At 44.8% G+C, this 20,631-nt stretch overlaps 1 protein-coding gene and 1 long non-coding RNA gene across 4 annotated transcripts in view; one reads left to right on the plus strand and one right to left on the minus strand.

Moving 5' to 3' along the window:
* Window positions 1–326: 326 nt before the first annotated feature.
* Window positions 327–20,030, minus strand: LOC126497537 (uncharacterized). Its single transcript, XR_007590639.1, has 2 exons — window positions 19,826–20,030; window positions 327–608 (listed from the first exon to the last, which is right to left on the minus strand). It is a non-coding gene; the product is annotated as an uncharacterized lncRNA (long non-coding RNA).
* Best3 (bestrophin 3) overlaps window positions 10,387–20,631 on the plus strand; it is a 39,472-nt gene continuing 29,227 nt past the window's right edge. The window contains exons 1-3 of one of the 3 annotated variants that reach the window (XM_050135610.1): window positions 11,965–12,944; window positions 16,717–16,811; window positions 17,269–17,502. In XM_050135610.1, coding sequence (XP_049991567.1) covers window positions 12,793–12,944; window positions 16,717–16,811; window positions 17,269–17,502 — 481 coding nt within the window. In that variant the 5' untranslated portion in view covers window positions 11,965–12,792. Of the gene's footprint in view, window positions 10,928–11,964; window positions 16,812–17,268; window positions 17,503–20,631 lie in introns of those variants that run through there. The other 2 variants (XM_050135609.1, XM_050135607.1) reach the window with 2 other exon arrangements.

Genomic DNA, 20,631 nt, shown 5'->3' on the forward strand with positions numbered 1-20,631 from the left:
TCTAGACTAAATAAAAACATCCATAAATATAGAATTCGTGAGAGGTAATGGTGATAAGATATATGGTTTTCTGTTATTTGTTGCCTTTCAAAAACTGGGAAACAAAAGTAAGTATCTGTGCTTTAATGAAAGAAAGAAAAAAAGATTGAGTTACCACAATGTGTAATGAGATCTCATTTGTGGAAATTGCATGCATACATACATACCTGGGCATGGAATGTGTCCAGTCACACCACACACACACACACACACACACACACACACAGTCAATAATTATCATCGAGTGTTAGAATTTGGGGTTTCTCACCCTTCTTTTTTATACTGTGTGAACTTTCACAATATGTCATTTTATTAGAACAATAGCAGTATTTTTCAAGAATTGGAGAGACTATTTGGAGAAACATGAAGACAAAGCTAACACCGGGAGTCGAACATAATTCGAAAGCAAGAACCTCAGCATCAGCGTCGTGGAGGGTTCTCAGCTCTCCAGGTGCACGGAATCCTAAGACTCCCAGCAAACTCTCTGTGTGGTAGTTTAAACATATTCAAAGGGAAGCGGCAGCCGGTCTTGGATGCTCCTGACTCCGTCTAGCTCTTGAGAAGTAGTTCTGTGAAGACACAGGTTGTATACAAGAATGAAAACACAGGCAGGGCGGTGGTGGCGGTGCACGCCTTTAATCCCAGCACTTGGGAGGCAGAGGCAGGCAGATCTCTGTTGAGTTTGAGGCCAGTTTGGTCTACAAGAGCGAGTTCCAGGACAGGCTCCAAAGCTACAGAGAAACCCCATCTTGAACAAACAAACAAAAAGAATGAAAACCCAGCAGAAGAGGTTGAGGTGACTGCCTGTTATCGCCAGTGCTTGTGCCAGTCGACTCGGCACGTCGGGCACGCGATATTCCAGGAAGAGATCCAGAGCTCAGTGTCTGAAGCAGCCTAGGATTGTCCTAAGTGGACCAAGACCCACTCCCAACTTCAAGGTGAACTGCTCCACCAGGAGACTGACCCCCGCCTCAGAAAGTCTGTGTACAGTGGTGGCGTCCGCTGTGAGTGCTCTGGGCTCTTCTCAGGAATTCCCAGAGGCAGCCCCTCCCCCCCACACCCCCAGCGTGCTGCCCCAGGAATCCAAAGGACTGTGTGCTTTTCCAGGTTTGTGTGGGTCCCCCAAAGTTTCATATCACCCATTATATAAGATGGATGAGAGGCAAGTTTCTTCTTTTGCCAAGTGGGAGAAGGGCAATTATGAAAAGCACAGGAGAGAACATATATAAAGAAACTGTGTTTCAAAATTCATTAAAATAACCCATACTCATATTCACTTAGAAATACATCAATACACCTGCACGGCAAGTCATAGAATCAATCCAAATGCAGCAGACGAATGGATAAAGTGTGCATTTAATCCAGGCATGGGGAGGAATGACATGATGCCATTTCCAGAACAACAAATAGAACTGGAGACTGGCATGTTAAGTGGAATGATCCAGACCCAGAGAGGCAAGGGTTACATCTTTCCTCCCGTATGCGGAACCCAAGCACTGTGTGCATGTGCGTGCATGTGTGTGTGTGCGTGTGTGCATATGCCACACATGTATGCACTGTACATGGCATAAAAATAAAAGGAGAACTATTTGAGAGGTAGGGAAACAAGAGAGGATAATGCGGAGTGCATATGGTCAAAGTGCGTTGCATGTTTGCACGAAAATACTATCAAACTCTTTGCTTTCTACCATACACTTAGCAAAACCTTGGTTTAGAAACTCATGTCTACCCAGAAGTAAGCATAAAGCACTGCTTTTGCCTACCCCCATTAACTCATAGTATGGAGTCTGAGGCCTACCTAGCTGGTGGCCTGGCCAAGGACCTAGGTCTTCCCATGAGTAGACTGGTGAGTTTTCAATTCTCCCAAGCTCCGTTTTTGCTGTGATCTTGGATGAATTTCACTTCTTCAAGGGTAATTTCTGTTGTTCGCCCTTCCTCTGTTCCTCCACAACACTCTCCTATAAGCTCTGTGTGCCAGGGCCCTGAGGTAGACATGTTTGCACTGACCTCTCACTTCTGACTGGGTGTGTCAAATGGAAGGCCCTAGCAACATAGGAGTCGCAACCCTTCCACAGGGGTCACCTAAGACCATCAGAAAACACAGATATTTGCATTACCCTTCACAACAGTAGCAAAATAATGGTTATGAAGTAGCAACAAAAATAATTTTATTGTTTTGGGGGGGTCACCACAATATGAGGAACTGGTTTGTGTGTGTGTGTGTGTGGTTTTTCAAGACAGGATTTCTTTGTAGGTTTGGAGCCTGTTCTGGAACTAGTTCTTGTAGACCAGGCTGGCCTCAAACTCACAGAGATCCGCCTGCCTCTGCCACCCCAGTGCTGGGATTAAAGGCATGTGCCACCACCACCCAGCTGAGGAACTGTATTAAAGGTTTTCAGAGTTAGGAAGTCGAGCACCCCGGTAAACTGAGTAAAACTGGTGTACCTGTCAAGCCCTGTCTGGCTGCTGTGGGTAAATGAACCCTGTCAGCCCTGGCCTTAACGTTCAGTTGCCTTCTCCAAATTCTAGCATTTTCCCCCTTCCCCTTCAGCTGTAAGGGTGATGATGTTTTTCCAGAAGATCCCACCCAATTTATGATAGACCACAACCACAAGCAGAAATAAAATCCTCTCCTCCTCAAGTTGCTTTTTGGTCATGACTAAGTCAAGAAGAGTCAAACTAGGGTGTGAGGAGGGGGTCATATATTGTAAAAAAGAAAGAGAGAGAGAGAGATTTAGGCATTATTAGAAAAAACTTTGTATGTTTTGAGCTTTGTATTGTGACTTTCTTAGGTAGAACAGTTGGAAAACATAGCGAGTAGTTCCCAAAGATTTGCCTGATTTCACATAATGTTACTACCTTACGAACAGGTACACTGACTGAGCAGAGCAGGAGGCTTGCTTTGACTGTATGCTGTTTGTCTGTTCCTAGCGTGGAACCCAGGATCTCGCACATGCTAGGCACACACTCTTCCAGTAAGCTGCACCCCAACCCTGTTATTAACCTGGCAACTTTATCTAACTCTTAGTGTTTATCTCATAAATATCCTAGCTAGACCGAGATCCAGCAGCCATTTCTTTGCTCTCTCTTCCTACCTGCAACATCCCATAGCCTTTCTCTCCTTGACTCTTGAAAGGCACCTGTCCGACATCCTGTCTGCTCTGGAATGTGGTGTTCTCATGATAGAAGCCAATGCTCGGGGCATAAAACCCTGCACACAAATATTACACTCCAGCTAGCTAGTTCTCCCCAGAGGTTATTCTGTAACTACTTTATGCTTGTCACAGGACTGAGTGAGTAAGTGCAGGGTCCTTTGAAGAACTGGTGATTCCAGGGAAAATAGAAACTGTACCTACACGTGTGTGTGTGTGTGTGTGTGCCAGAAATAGTCTGTCTTAAGATAAGACTTGTCTAAGAGGCTGTCACCATAGGAGAAGGTCAAGCTGGGTACTTTATAAGAAAAGAGATCTATCTGGTGAGTGGGAAGCTCGAGAGTATGATGCGGGAGCCTGTCAAGGGCCTTAGTGCCACAGTGCTGTGTGACGGAAAGACAAGCCAGCTCATACGAGGGAGAGAGCATTAGGAGGCAGAATTGCTTCTCTCATGACTCTTTCGGAAAGACACTAATCCACTCAGAAGAGCTCTGCCACCCAGCACTCTGACAGTGAGGATAAGCTGGCAGCTTGTGCTGTTAGGAGACACAACAAACCATACAGTGAAAAAGAGGATGGAGAATATCTTGCATATCACCATAGAACCTTATTCTGGCGATGGATGAAGCTAGAGATAGAGACCCACATTGGAGCACTGGACTGAGCTCCCAAGGTCCAAATGAGGAGCAGAAGGAGGGAGCACATGAGCAAGGAAGTCAGGACCGTGAGGGGTGCACCCACCCACTGAGACGACGGGGCTGATCTAATGGGAGCTCACCAAGGCCAGCTGGACCAGGACTGATGGAGCATGTGATCAAACCAGACTCTCTGAACGTGGAGGACAGGGAAGGCTGACTGAGAAGCCAAGGACAATGGCACTGGGTTTTGATTCTACTCCATGTACTGGCTTTGTGGGAGCCTAGTCTGTTTGGATGCTCACCTTCCTAGACCTGGATGGAGGGGGGAGGACCTTGGACTTTCCACAGAGCAGGGAACCCTGACTGATCTTTGGACTGGAGAGGGAGAGGGAGGGGAAGGGAAATGGGAGGAGGTGGAAATTTTTAATTAAAAATAAATAAAAAGTGGGTGGAGAGAACATCTATCTATATATTTAATAGTAAGTCATTATTACGCAGTTTAATATTCTGTCTATTCAGCAGAATTACAGTAATAGGTTCTTGCCTAGGGCCTAAGAACTGTCTCATCATAGGTCCTTGGCCTTATAATGGGTTTGAGTTTGATTTTGTGAAGTGAGACAAATCCACCGAAAAAGTGTTTGGTTACGTTCCTCTGGTGATGCTCATGCCACTGTTGCTGCCGAGGCCGTGTCTTGTCAGCCCAGTGACTTTTGTAGGTCGCAGTGGTCACAGCAGATATGGCTGGCAGTTACTTTTCTTGCCTGGTAGTATACATCATAACTTCTGGCACTGTGAAAGCTAGCCAATAGGGACGACGCTTCCAGGTGAGCTCCAATTTTGTGCACTGGGCACTCTAGAACTTGACGGAAACCAAAAGCAGTATCAGTAGCCTATAATGTTTTGGGGCCTATGGAACCTCACTAGTCAATAGACCATAGGACGATAATCTTTAACTTTCTGAAGAACCTGAAGAACCATCAATTTACTTTCTACTTTTGATTGGACCAACGTTTCTAATTTTTACTAGCAAGGTGCAAGGGTTTAAATTTCTCCCTGTCCTCACTGATGCTTGTTTCCTGAGTCTCCTGTTTCTTTGATTTTGTTTTGTGTGTGTGTGTATGTGTGTGTGTGTGTATGTGTGTGTGTGTGTGTGTAAGACAGAGTGTGTTTGTCTATGTGTGCACGAATGTCTGTGCATTGTGCGACTGCGTGTGAGTGTGTATAAGATTCATTTACTTTTGCTTTGTGTGTATGAGTATTTTGCCTATATGTGCATGCAGTGCCCACAGAGGCCAGAAGAGGGCATCAGATCTCATGGAATGGTTGTAATCTGCCTTGTGAGTGCTGGGAACCAAGCTCAGATCCTCTGCTGTTAACTACTAAGCCCTCTCTCTCTAAGCCCCAAAGTAAGTGGGGATTTTGTTGTTGTTGGTGGTGGTTTGTTTTGTTTTTGTTTTTTCGCAAAAATAACTTTGGGGTTGGAAATATGGCTCAGCCCATTGAAGGCTGGGCTCAAAAGCCAAAACCAAAACAGCTGTCAGGTCTCTACAAAGAAAATACCCTGTTGCAGAATTCACCTACCCAAGACATTGTCTGCAGCAGCACCGGCCAAGAGCAAGCAATGTTAGGTGCAACTGTGTGACCTCCAAAACCGGTGATTTTGTCTGAGAGCAACAGTCTAGATTTTCCCAAGGCAGGCTAACATCTGAGCTGATTCTGGGGGCTTTCCCGGGTCATTTTCCAAGATGAGTCTTTTCCTTAGCAACAATCCCTTGGCCTGCTTGTCATCTCTGTGGCCACCTCATATCCCATCAGGTCTAGTTTGATCCAATCTAACAGGTTCTTAATCTGTAAACATTCCGTCTTTGTGGACTGATCTGGTGTTTTGTGAAGAGCTCTTGAGACCACACATCTAACTAGTAACAGGTTAAAGACCCAAAGTCAATTTGACTTCTGGCTCCCTGGGGGGAGGGTCTCTACCCCTGCTGTTTGTCCCTGGAAACTTAGGGTCCCTGGAAATGAAATTGCCAAGGGCAAAATGTAAATTTACCTGCAATTTTGTTTTATATTAATGAAGTTAGTAGTGGAAGCAGGAAGCAGAGGGAGGGCACAGGAGCATCAAACCCAAGTTGAATTTGTCTTACTTTCTATTGCTGTGCAAGACACCACGACCACGGCAACCGGGAAAGGAAAGCATGTATTGGAGCTTATAGCTTCTAAGGGTTAGAGTCTATGACTAGCATGGTGGGGAGCATGGTGGCAGGCAGGCCTGGCCCTGGGACAGGAGCTAAGAGCCTACATCTCAATCCATAGACAGACAGACACACGTACAGAGAGAGAGGGAGAGACTGGTAATGTCAAGAGTTTTTGAAACCTCAATGCCTGCCCTTAGTGATATACTTCCTCCAACAAGGCCACACTAAACCTTCCCAAACAGTTCCACCTGAGGACCGAGTATTCAAATACATGAGCCTTGGGGGTGGGGGTGGGGGGGCTATTCTCATTTTGACCACCACAGAGTTGAGAGAAGGTTGAGTTGAGCTGAAGGTATCAACCTGGAAAATGCGATGGGGTAACTGTTTCCACTTCGCGGAATTTAGAATCACCACAAGAACAAATCTCTGGCCATTTCTGTGAGGCGGTTTCTAGATCAGGTTAACTGAGGTGAGGAGACGTACGTACTGTTCCGCAGGCTGGGGTCCTAGACTGCATAAATGGAGCCCGGTTAACTGGGTGCAGGCATTCCCCATTCTCTACTCCCTGCCTGGGGGTGAAGCCAACCAGTTGCTTCCTGCTCCCCCTGCGGCAGCTGCCCTGTGGTGATGAACTGTCTCCTGTGGAACTGAGAGCCACAACAAACACTTCCTTCTGTCTTTGTCTTTGGTCAAGTATTGTGTCATAGCAACAAAATAAAATGGCAGCACCGAGAAGGGAAAGTTGCCAAAAGTCACCCCTAGCCAAGAAGCTATTTGCAACAGAGTTCCCTGGGGACGTCAACCACATGCAGAGATAGACCCCACGCCCAGGAGTAGCTGGCTAACACAACGGACTCCATATGTTTGTGTGTGCTTCTGTTTTGTTTTACCGGTTTGATTTTAAGGGTTTTTTGCTTCTTTTTTTTCTGAGAGAGATAAAGAACACGGAGTGGATGCGGGGAGCATCTAGGAGAAGTTGATGGGGAGAGAAAAGAATCTAATCAGAATCTAGTATATAAAAAGTCAATAAAATATTAAAATATGGATGTTACCTTTAAAATACAGTTTATATGAGGTAAAATCTAAACTTTCTCTTTGACTCCTTTAGTCCAAATCCAGGAGCCTCCCCAGCAGGTTACCACTCAGGAGCTAGGACGAGGTACCAAACCTAAAAGGATGTCTGAAAAGTGTTCCATCAACCAAATTAGGAAACCAAAAGCAACGAAAGCGTTTCATTTCCACCGGTATCCCACCGCCATACTTGTTTTTTGAACCAGGGTCACACATAGTCCAGACCAGCCTTGAACTGGCGACCTGCTTGAGACAACTGGCCTTGTGCCCTTGACCTTCAGGGTTCCACCTCCCAATTGCTGAAACAATTGCTGTGTCTGTGTCGGCACACCTGGCTTATCCTCTTATTTCAGGGGGATAGTTCCCCTACCTTTCCTTGATCTATACAATAATATGATTTCCAAACACTGGTCGTGAAGTAACAGAATCTCATAGCTGTTCAGAATAAACAATATACTTGGGTTTACTGAGTTTGGGGTTGTTGTTGGGTGTTGTGTGTGTGTGTGTGCACGTGTGAAATTGAACTGATTTATAATTGATTCTATGCTGTAATTCTTTTCCCTCTCGCACTCCAGAGTGTGTTTGAGCAGAGCCTACCACCCACTGAAGAAATGGCATCGATTATTGAGCACAGAATCTGTTTTCAGCCCTGTAAGTCATAATTCTCTAGACTCAGAGCTTTCGTTTCTAAAATAGAACCAGGTTTCCATCCTGTCCATTTCCACAGAGATCACCTTCAGAGCTCGAACTAATGCGTTCCTGTTTTGTTGAGTTGGCATTTAGTCTGATGACTCCTCAAATATCCAGTCTCCTCTGGGTTTAAAGCTGAAAATTTGTAACATGCAGCAGTATTGCCAGTTCTGGGGGCTCACTTTTGCTCCCTGAGATCCAAGAGACAGCCTGCTTGAGGAGGTTTTCCATCGCCTTTGGCTGGGGATGGGGCAGAGTTCCCCCAGCTAAGGGCGTGTGTGTATCAGAAACGTGGCACACCACAAGGGCAGTGTCACGTGACTTCCCGAGCCTGGTTTAGAGCCATGGAAAAGCCAGTAAAGAAGCCCCAAACTAGGAAAACCCGAGAGGGAAGAGGACGTGAGTTCTCGGGAATCTTACCACCTAAGGGGCTCAGGAAAACTTTACCTATAGGAATAAGAATCGCTGTATACAGTCATAACTCAACTGAACTGAAACATTGTTGAGAAAATGATGATTTAACCCCAGGTGGGGAGATGACTCGGTGCTTGCCTTGGAAGCGCGGAGTTCGGTCGCAAGCGTCCACATGAAAATATGCTGGATATGATGTCTCATGTTCCTAATCCCAGGGCTAGAGAGGTGGAGACATGTGGCTCCCTGGGGCTAGTCAGCCTGGTCTACTGGGAAAGTTCTAGACCACTGAGAGGCTCGGTCTCAAAGCAAAACAGATGGATAGTACAAAATAATCATATGAGGGTTTTCTTTTCCTTTCCTTTTCTTCTTCTTTCTTTCTTCCTTTCTTTATTTTATTTATTTATTTTTTTCCGAAACAGGGTTTCTTTGTGTAGCCCTGGCTGTCCTGGAACTCTCTCTGTAGACCAGGCTGGCCTCTAACTCACAGAGATCCACCTGCCTTTGTCTCCCGAGAGCTGAGATTAAAGGTGTGTACCGCCACCGACCAGCTTCCATATGAGTTTTTAAGCTTTAAAGCTTTTTTCTTTTATGGCGTTTTGTATTATTTAAGTTTTGACTTTAGTCGTGTCTATCTGTCTGTGTCTCATGACTTGTTTACGTAGGGATGGATGTCCTACCGCATCTGTTCTTGATGTTCTGTAACAGAAAAACCACAGCCTGATGGGAGCCGTGATGGTGTTTACCGAGCACCCAGTAACAACGCGTACGCTGCCCGGCAAAGCACGCTAGCCCCTGGTTCTCAGTTACGACTGCTGTAAAATATGCTGAGTTTAGGGGACCACCATACACCTATTAGGAGGTGCAGCAGGGAGGTAGAGAGCCTGCACTGTGTCTCTTTTGTACACATGAGGGTTTAAATAAACTTATACTCCCTGGGGCTCCCCAGTCCTGAAAGCCTTTGCAAGTGCGATTGCAGGTCTATCCTTTTCATGACAGCTCAAATATAAGATACAAAATACTGTGTCTATGCTTTCTGCATATTCACAAATTCCCCAAGATACTCACAGCTGGGAAATAGTGAGGAAAAGTGATAACCAAACAATAATAATATCCAATATCAGCAGTTGGAGCCCCAGTGTTACGATCAGTTATTCACAATTATTAAATGAATATTCATTACTTACAGAAATGAGGTTAGGAACAAAGGAATAAGGGCAGAAAAGTAAAAAACACCTACAACTGTTAGGACTGTAAAGCACTTTCAGTTTGACAACATTGGTCAAATGCACATGCAATTTAATAATTCTTTAATTTTTTAGTTATATGGATTTCTTCCATTTTATATATTCTTAAGGGTTTTAGGGAGAGGGATTTGTCCATTTGTTTGTTTTTTGCTTGTTTGTTTGTTTGGTTTTTTGAGACAGAGTCTAATTTATTAGCCAAGGTTGTCCTGGAACTTACAGAATTGCCCAGGCTAGGCTTGAACTCATGGCAAGTCTCCTTTCAGCTTCCCAAATGATAGAATTACGGGCATGACCCACCAGGCGTAGCCTAGTCTTGATGGTTCAGATATTTTATTTTCCATGTTTCTCTACAAAAACACTTTTTCCTATTATTCTCTTTAAGCTCACAGCGCAATGACAGGCACACGAGTTACTTCCGAAAGCTGAAAGGGTTCCAGGAAACGGCCCTTAGATTAATTATTCTACCACCCAAGGAACTCGGGTGAACATTCCCTTTTAAGGAAGAAAACATGCATTGTTCTCAATCCGAAAGTAACCACTCAAATAATTCAAAGTTTTCCTTGTTAACCATGGCGAAAACATGGTAAACCCACGCGTTGTGGTTTTTCACTACACTGCATTATCACACACATCATGATTCTCTGTGAACTTCTAAAACATTCACCCCACAATACACCACACACATATACTACACACAAACACACACCCCTAGATACACATGCATACCACATACATACCATTCACACGCCCACAAATATACATACGTGCGTGTGCTTACACATATATACACCACCTGCATGCACACCACATACATATCACATACATAACACACACATGCATACAAATATGCATACACCCTAGGTACACATGCACATACACACACACACACACACACGTGTTGCTTTTAATGGGAGAACAGTCTCAATTACTCTCAGACAAACAGGATTCTTGTTTACATTCCTATCTGCCCCAGAGTGTGGCTTCATAAGAATTTATTCTTCATTTCATGCGCAAAAGGCTGCCCTAATCTCCCTCTTTGGCGACTGGACTATGTCCAGAGCTTTTCAGTAGAAAGGGGCTTTTCTTCCTTGATCCCGAGCCAGAGCTGAAATGAATCTTACGGGACTTAAACAGCCCAACGTCTTCACGCCACCACCGAAGTCTCCTTCACAGGGGTACTTTGGGCGGCAGGTGGAGTTATAATTATAGAGTAGAAAAAAGCAGCATCAGCAGCTGTCACTTCTGTTTGTCCCCAGCTATAACTGTCACCAGTGGGCAAACTGGCATAAACAGGTCTCTGCAAGTGGAAAAACATTTAACCCCGGACTCGCTACTCGCCGGAATCCCACGGCAGCCAGAGGACAGGCGGAAACCTGCCGGTCCACGAGTGAAGGGTGCAAGCCGAGCAGCGACCTGAAGGCGCCTCTTCAGGGAGAGCCTGACATTTGAAGATTCCCTTCCCGTGGGAGACTCGGAAGAAGCAGGTTAGTGCGCCATCGGGTTACGCACTTGAGTGGTGACCTTGGTGCTCTGTGGGTTTCGGGGTCTTGTCAGAGCCTAATAGAAGGGTGGAGGAGCAAACGGAAGAAAGGAAAGGTGGCTAGAGACTGTTATTCAACCCAGCCTGCCCGGAGAGCAGCTGATGACATTTGGTTTCGTTTGCTGTGTCCCTCTCTCTGTCATCGGTGCTCTCCTCAGGCAAAGAGACAAGGGAGCAATGGAAGAGGAAAGCGTGTTTTGTGCCAGGCGTCCCAATCTTTTGTAGGGCCACTGCCTTCGGCAAAAGGCCTTGGTTTGGTTTTTAACTAAAATCAATAATGTTGAAGGCTAAATTAGTGATTTTGCTGTGGTTGCTGCTGTGTATACAGCAGCCAGCTCTTATTTCCTTAGAGAAAACAGAGAAGTTACAGTTGGGTGTGTGCCTATCTGAACCAAACATTTTCTTACTTGTGATAGAATGTCTGCTACAGGTTCTCTATAGGGAAAATATGCTATGGGTTTTGTGTGTGTGTGTGTTTTATAATTTGACTTAAAAACTACATGTTCTCAGTGTAAGTTGCTCTGTGAGAAGTGCCTCATAGTTCCACTGGAGAAAAGTTCCTATTTTAAAGAAATCTCATTTCATCCACATGTGACCTATGCTAGCCAGTAACTGAACAAGATTTTATATATATATATATACATATATATATATACACACACACATATATATATATATATATACATATATATCAGCTTTGAGATAGCTCAAAGTTCAATAACACATCTCAGTTAGAAGCAATGGCAAAGCAGAGAGCTCTGGGAAAACCAGGCTTCGGGGTCCATCCCCATCCTGACTGCATTCATGGCTCAGATCCAGTACAAGGAGTCCTAGATTATGGACTCTCTGGGGATGGAGCTCAGGTGGTGGAGTGCTTGCCTCCCTCCTCCACAAGACTCAGGCCCTAGGAAACCACGCACAGTGGCTTAGTCCTACAATTTCAGCACTCACTCAAAAGGTGGACGAAAAGCTCAAGGTCATCCTTGGCTCACTACCACATTCAAGGTCACAGTCTAAAAAAAAAAAAAAGACTATTTTGTTCAGCTCTGAGCAGAAAGCCAGCCACCTTTAAGGATCTCGCTGAGACTTTCCGAAGGGAAAATGCTGCATTTTAACTGCAGGGTTGCTCAGCACATGTTCTCCTTTTGAAAGGGACAGAATTCCAACTGTGCATCCAGAGGCCACATCCCACCCAGTAAGACTAGCTATATAGTCACCCATCAGCGAAAGTGCTCCAATGGCCCGGCTTCTTCTTCACAGTAGCTCCTGCTTTCAAAGAAGTGGGCCGTGGCTTTTTCCTCTTAGGAAGTTTAAAGATGAACCCAATACCTCTTTACAGATTTTTGCGGACACAGCCCCGACCAACGAGTATGGGCACCGACTTCAAAAAGCATTAGTTGTGCAAACAAGTTTCCTAAATCCTCTTACTGTTAAGAAGCAGCATTGCGATGTGTCTCGTGTACTGCATGTGTTAATTCGGTATTTATTGAGCGATAGCTATAGACTCTAAAATAAGATTTAACAATTGCAGAAATCTCGGGGCTTTTAGGAACTCTCTTTCCGGAAACCACCTTCCTCCCCTTCTGCACTTCAAGGTTTAGTACTGAGGTTCTAGACGGTGAGGTGGTGGTATCTATGAGTTCTATGTAAAAGGGAGTGGGGGAAAGCCGGGAGGTGGGTCGGCTAATCAGTTGCCGGCTTTCTTCTCCTTTGATTAGAAAAAGCGCGCGCGCGTGCCAGTGCTGACGTCAACCGTATTTTTCACCCCTGTTTTTGTCTTCTTGTTCTTCTAGAACAAAACTATCCGAGATGACTGTCACTTACTCCAGTAAAGTAGCAAATGCCACCTTTTTTGGATTTCATAGGCTGCTCCTCAAGTGGAGAGGGAGCATCTACAAGCTCCTATACAGGGAATTTGTTGTTTTTGCCCTTCTTTACACAGCAATCAGTTTGGTGTACAGGTACTTTTGCTTTGCATGTCTCCTTAACCGGCCCTCAGATGTTACGTAAGAATAGTCTCAAAAGTCGGATCCCCTTGGTTGCCGCTGGCCTTCGCAATTATGTAACCTCTCCCTCTGCATGAACTTCTCTGTCATTTTCTCTTCGGGACACGGTATTTTAATCCACACCTAACCATGTATTAGAAGTAAGCAACCGACAGAGACAAAGGGGCTCGCATTCCAGCCCCACAGGAACTGGTCCTGATCAGGTGTTAGCCATTTTGTTTTGGGCGTAAATAGAAAGATTTATGCTTACACCCTCACCGTGAGACGATTAACAGCGAAGCCCACAGACAAATATTTTCGTGCAGCGATGTCATTCAGAGTCTGGACTTGTGGCCTGACAGCTTGTTGCAGGTCCATATGGAGCTAACATCCGGGGGAATAGAATCTACCAGGCAGCTTGCCTTCCTTTAGTCTGACCCAGGACGCTGACCTCAAACCTTCCCAGTGCCTCGACAAAAGAATTAAGGCCCGAAGAATTATCTGTTCTCTTATGTCTTCTGATTTCAGGATGTCAGTGTCGCAAAAGGAGGTGTTTGTTCTTTATAATGTCAAGATGTGTTCATGTCAGGTTGAGAGACACTTTGAGGTCTAGCATATCTGCCTCTCAACAACTGAAAATTGCAGTCTTAATAAAATTTCATCAGTATGCTAACGCAGCAGCTTTATGGATCATTAAACTAAATTTGAATCATTAGAGGAAGCAATAGGAAAATGTGAGGTTTTGAGGCTGCATTTGCACCTTAGCTAGAAATGGGTTTTTTTTCTTCTACCACAGATGAACAAACTGAGTCATCATCTCACCTACATCTTCCTTGCAGCCACTAAACTTTATCCAGGAAAGGGATGCTCGCTTAGCTGGCTGAGCATTGCCCAAGTAAAACGTGAGCAGCTACTTTGTTACCTGACAAAACCTCCATGCTAGGGCTGAGGATGTAGCTAGCTCAGGTGCTTGCCTAGCCTGCACTAAGTCCTGGGTTCATTCTCTACATCACATAAAGCCAGGCATGCTGGCACAACCCTGTAATCATCCCAGGATGGAGGAGGTGGAGACAGGAGGATCCAAAGTTCAAGATAATCCTTGGCTACTAGCGTTACAAGAGACCCCATCCCCAAAATAAAACACTATTATTCCAAACAAGTGTGCCTGCTAGGATGGATTTTGTGGGGCTGGGGATTTAGCTCAATGATAGAATGATAGATGAACAAGTGTTAGGTCCTAGGTTCAGCCCCCAGTTCAAAATAACCAAAACAAACAAACAAACAAAAAAACGCCAAGGCAAAAATCACAAGACTACATTTCGCCAAATGTCCTTAGAGACTTCTAATATTTTTCAGATATCTTATTTACTATCTCAACAGTTTGGTCACGTGACACACAAACCCTCAGACTATGACAGATTAGCAAGCAGTGTTCCAGGACAGCTGTCTCATTAGTTTATTCTTACTAATGTGAGTTGAGTGTTGCTACTGCTGCTTAGAATAGACAAAGCCCTGAGAACAGTTGCTGTGTTGCCAAAAATGCTCCCTGGGGTCTCAACGTTTGTGCCAATATTAAACTCATACCCCTTCCCCGAAAGTCTACACAGATTTTTGTCTTTCGAAAAATCAGAGTGTATACATTTGTAACAATCACTCTAACTTATCTTCTCCTTCTTTTTCAAAAGTCTCATTGTAAATTCTTGAAAAAGTAGATTTTTTAAATTTTATTTATTTCATGTGTATTGGTGTTTTTGCCTGCATGTATGTCTGTGCGAGGGTGTCAGGTCCGCTGGAACTGGAGTTACAGTTGTGAGCCACCATCTGGGTGCTGGGAATTGAACCCGGGCCCTCGGGAAGAGCTACCAGTGTTCTTAACTACTGAGCCATCTCTCCAGCCCAAGTAGACCCTTTCTATCATAAGGATTTACCAAGAACTGTTAGATTAATAAGTCAAGAAAGTCGAGCAGACCTGTGGGAAACATAAGCAGAGTTCGTTCTTGTGCCTACGATAGACTTTGATTCTGCCTCTTCCGGTTTGGAGGAATTTGATAAAATGATCTCTGTGGTATTTTTCTAGCTAAGAAAAATTCTGTGTCTACTATTCATATTTCTTTGGCCAATTCGTATTAATACCACCCATTTTGGTGCTGTGTTTGAAGACATATGCTTTAAAAATTATTTATATAATTGTTTTTTTTTAAATCTCTACAACACTATAAATTGAAAAAACTGTGACTCCTAGAGCCTTGGGCAGTGCACCCGGCCTACATCTACGGCAGCCCTGTGCTGTGCCCGGGATGGGCCTAACTGATCCTAAGAGCTACACTTTCTACTCTTAATACTCTTTGACCATTTCTAAGTTTTAGAATAGAAAATCCGGAATCAGAAAGCCACTTTGTCTGTGACTTGTCACCAGCATGACCCTCACTGGCCTGTGAGTCCAGTCGGTGCCTCTCTCAGCATTTTCCCTGATTCCACGAACTTTATCACCTCATCCAAAGCCGAGACAGGACCTCCACACAGCCCGGGACCCCAAACTCTTTCTCCACCAGTGCCGATTCCAGACTGTGTTCCACCTGCAGCCCCCTTGGCTGGACACGGCTCCTCTGCTTCTCTGTTGACATTATACCCAAGGGAAGTTTCAGTACTAATTCCGATGAATCTTCCCTTAGATTTCCTCATCCTTTAGATGACTGCACTTTTGATCGATGCAGATTCATATGTGGCTTCTCTCCCCACGTTTTGGTAATGATTATTAGCCTGCCTAAAGAGATTTCTTCGGGCTCTGAATTCCCTCCCTAAGACATAACGGTCTCGTTATGGGCAGGTGTGTTTAGCAATCTCAGAAAATGAGTTTGGGGAGGTTAAGTCAGATCTACAAGAAAAGTTCTGAAGTGGTGGCCAAAGGTAACCACGTTTCCACCTTTAATATTAAATCAGCATTATTTATATTCCAAATAATTATGGGTGTTTAAGTAAAGAATTATAATATTACTTGACGTGGGGTTTGCACAATCCAGAATGTGCTAATTTACTTAATTTAATTAATTAACACCTTCTGGATTAAGATCAAGATGTCTAATGCTGTTAATCAATAATGACTTAATAACTCTGAGCCACCAAATCAATACTCTCTCTTTTTTAAGCATTCTGATGAATAATTGAAAAGCGGAAATCGGGTCTGGTGGGCTAGCCAGTAACCCCAGCTACTTGGGTGGCTGAGGCAGGAGAATTACACGTTCAAGACCTACTTGGTCTACAGGGTGAGCTCCAGCCAGCTTGGGCCACTTAAGTGAGACCCTGTCTCGAAAATAAAAAAGAACAGATCGGGCTGGAATTCGGTGAGATTGTCTGCCTGGCACCTGTGCTGCCCTAGCTTGAAATCTCAGTACAAAAACAAAAACAAAAAACTCCTTTGTAACATATCTTTCTCCAAAATCCAATGAGTCAATTATATAAAACTTCAAAATTATAAAGTTTTAAAAAACAAAAAATAATGAATTCTTTATTTAACAGCTGACAGATTTATGTGCTTAGAAACTTGAATACTTGAAGCACAAAGCAATTTTAAAAAAACATTAGAGACACATCTGTTTAAGGACAAAGGAACAAAATCATAGAGTTCCTCTAAGCAAAAACAAACCAACCTGAGATTATTTGTGCTTAACTGTTTGCACTTGATGTCGCCTGCAGCGCAGGTGCGGACGTGCCATATCGTAAAGGGCTGTGCGTTTTATTTTTGCTCCAGATTGTTACTTACAGGAGCCCAAAAACGTTACTTTGAAAAATTATCAATTTACTGTGACAGATATGCTGAACAAATTCCAGTAACCTTTGTGCTTGGTAAGTATAGGTCCCACGCAGAATGCAGCCACACAGCTGTCTCCGTTAGATGACACAGGACTGCATGAGGGTGCTTCCGGGCTGAGCGGCATGCGGGGGAGAGCCGCCGCTTGCAATGGCACACGGCCGGTCCCTAAGGTTTGCCTTCAGGGCTGCTTCTGCTAAATTAACATCGAACAGTTTGAGGTCATAATCTGCTATCGGACAAAGCTTTCTCTTCACTAACCCTCCATTTTTGCAGCCAATATTACAGTTCTAATCCCCGCTTACTGGGTGCCCTGACCTTGTCAGACACCTACGACATTTCCTCCCCTCTTGGAGGGCAAGACCGTAAGGTTTGGATGATACCATCCTTCCAGATCTCGAACCCCTAAAAAGGCTAAAAATTCTGCTGAGAGTGTGTCCGTGGAGATGTCTCCTGTGGGAAAGTGCATGACGGCTTCTGGTTATCCCACAGGGTTCTATGTGACTCTGGTAGTAAACCGATGGTGGAACCAGTTTGTGAATCTGCCTTGGCCGGACAGGCTCATGTTCCTCATCTCCAGCAGTGTCCACGGGAGCGACCAGCATGGGCGCCTGCTCAGAAGGACGCTGATGCGCTACGTCAACCTGACCTCCCTGCTCATCTTCCGCTCGGTGAGCACAGCGGTATACAAAAGGTTTCCGACCATGGACCACGTGGTTGAGGCAGGTACGGTGCACGCTTTCTTCTCATGGGCTCAAGATAGGGTGTCTGTCAGACGTAGGAACCACCAAAATACTCTAGAAAGTTACCGAAGTGTATTCCGTTAAGAAATGTTTGTGCGTTGTCTCCTGTGTGCCAGAAGAATTCTTAAAGGGCAAAGATGAGGAAGGTACGATTCCTGCCCTCAAGAAGTGTACTTGGGAGGCAGAGGAGAGAAGTAGCCGCAAGTCTATGACGTCTTGAGATAAGAGCAATGATGGTAGTCACGGCCATTAAAGCAACCTGTCCTATGTTTACTTTTCCAGGACCATATGGTGATTGTTTTCATTTTATTCTGAGTTTTTTTTTCTTTGCCTTGTTTTCTGTTGTGACTTTTGTCTTTGAGACAAGTTATCATTGTGTAGCCCAGGCTGACCTTGCACTCACTGTAATCCTCCAGCCTCAGCCTCCCTGGCCGTGATTGGGGGGAGGATTACAGATGTGAACCAAGTGCCCAGTTTATAGCTATCAATTATCTTAAGACGTCATGAAAACAGTAAAGAAGTTAAAGAGATTTCAAGCTGTCCTGAATCGCATAGCTGGTTAGTGAAAGGTGCAGAATTAAAATCCAGGTTCAGGAGCACAGTGATGATGTCTGTGTTTTGAAGCAAAGTCAATTCTGGAAGGAATCTGCATGCCAGTTTTTATCCAGGTAAACCCTCCCCAGATGTGGTCGTCAAAGGCTCTCTCGGGATGGACCTGTCTCTTCAGGGCTTTATATGGTTTCTTGGATCTAGCGTGCTGAGGAGGAGTCACATATGAAGGATGGAGCTCTGGGCTATGTAAATATTTAACAAAGAAGCTGTAAAACCAGCCTTCAGTGGCGTGAGGATTAAGTGAAGTCACTCTTGGCCCGTGTCAATGATCTGAGCACTCAGAGAGCTCTGCCTCCATTTAGGCTACAATCTCAAATCAAATTGTATGTGACCTCCCGTTTCCTCTTTCTTCTAAGAAGAATATTGTTGTTTTGTTGTTGTTATTGTTTTGGGGTTTGGGAGGGAGACTGTTTTTTTTTTTTCCAACACAGGGTTTCTCTGTAGCTTTGGAGCCTGTCCTGGAACTAGCTCTGTAGACCAGGTTGGCCTCAAACTCAGAGATTTGCCTGCCTCTGCCTCCTGAGTGCTGGGATTAAAGGTGTGTGCCACCAGCAGCCGGCTATTGTTTGTTTTTTGATTTGTTGGCTTTTTTGTTGTTGTTATGTGTGTATGTGTGTGCGTGTGCATGGTATGTGGGGGTTTTATGGGAGACACAGATAATGACTTAGGGTTGGAATTCTGACTCCACTATTCACTACATAGTTTAGGTCGTTAGCCTTTCTGTGCCTCAGCTTCCTCATCTATAAAATGGGCTTATGCTAACATCTATGTTACATACCTTGTAGGTTCACTATGAAAACTAAGTAAGTTAACAGTCACAAAGTGATCTGAGCAATTCCTAGCACCTGGCAAATACTATGTCATTTCTCATAAAGGAACCGTCTAGAACAGCATAGCACGGCATTTTCGTCACTTCGAAAGTCTCCTTGAATCTACGACATCCCGGGTATTTTTGATCTCTTTTCACCATGAGATTGAGAAAGTTGGGGTGGAGAAAGAAAGCAAGGATGCTATGTGAGAAAATTGTGGGGTGCAAGAAATCAGTGGAGGAGCCAGGCAGAAGCTTGAGTAGCCTGGCAGATACACAGGTGTATTGTATGTAACACCAGGAACCAAAACCAAATTAACTGCCCCCCTGTCCTCCAAAGGTAAAGATAGGATACCGCCTGAGAATAACTAACCTGAAACACCCCTGGGAAACTTCAGTTTCTTACCCTAATACTCAAGGAATAAAGATATTAAGAATGACTTGCTCTGAAGAAAAGTAGAAAAACAAGCAAGGAAAGTTAGGATGAACGGAAGTGCCGCTTCTCCAGTTCTGATGCATCCTGGCTCTGCTCGGCCTCTTTCTTAAAACAAATCACACCCTCTTAGTGTGAGCTTTATATTAAATGAGCATCCAGAGGAGCCGGGCCAGCCAGCAATAGAGAAGACTTTGGGGCCTCTGGTCAGACCTGAGCTGCCAGGACTGAACTGGACCTGGGTTGGCAGGCAAGTGAGCAAACCGGGTAGCAGGAGACTGGTGTGACTTTGTTTTCTTTGGGTGTGTTAACACACTTGTGTAAATGGCTGACACTTGCAGCCAAGCTTTTTTCCTTTCTAAGGTATCTGGGGTGTTGGATTTTACTTCTCTCCCCACTCCCCATACCCCTACCACTCCAAGGGAATCTGAAAAATGAGAGTCATTCACTCACCGGCATGCACTCAGAGTCGCGTGTCTGGAACCCCAGTCCGGAGAGCCACAGACCTCGGCTGATGGCGGAGAGATGGGACGCTTAAAAGAAGTCCCACACTAGCTCAGAACTGAGAGACAGATATTTATTTAGGGGGAAAACTTAACAAATCAGGATTCTCTGCTTGAACGGCGGGTGGAGACGGGATCCGAAACAAACCGAAGGAGCAAACGGGAACCAGGTGGGGGAGGAGAAAAGGGGCGTGTCCAGGTACCTAGTGTAAAAGGCCACGCCCCAGTAGGCGGGTAATTACCGGCTGTAAACCTTCCTGAGCCTTTAGAAGTGCTGCTTAGACCCCTTCAGTTAAACACGTTTCCTTCCAAGTCTCTCCTTCCTCTTTGTATAAGACACTGTTGTCATGTGTCCCAGCCTTGCCTGACTTGGTACTCCTTCTGCCTCAGCCTCCCTGGGGCAGGGATCCAAAGTGCGCCTCTCCAGTCTCGGCTCCAAGTCATTGTCCACACACTGACGTTGCAAAGTCCCGACTCTTTTAAGGAATATGTTAAAAACAAAACCAAACAAGCAGCAGCAACATCTCTTTTTCTGATTCCTGGAGGGTGAGGGGGAATCTCCTGAGGAGAGAGAGTCGTTGTTACTAACAAAGTACCGACCATGAAGATGGAGTAGATTCAGACTGTGGGTTTACCAGTGACTGCCGAGTTCAAAGTTAAGTTTGAGTCACTTGTTTGTGCATAGCAAGCATAGTTCTGGCTTAAAATTTTTAGTTTCTTTGGACTGGCTGAAAGAGTCAGGCACTAGGAGGGATT

The sequence above is a fragment of the Alexandromys fortis genome, unplaced genomic scaffold, assembly GCF_014885135.2.
Source record: "Alexandromys fortis isolate MF-2015 unplaced genomic scaffold, M_Fortis_MF-2015_v1.1 scaffold_24, whole genome shotgun sequence".
Lineage (NCBI taxonomy): Eukaryota > Metazoa > Chordata > Mammalia > Rodentia > Cricetidae > Alexandromys > Alexandromys fortis.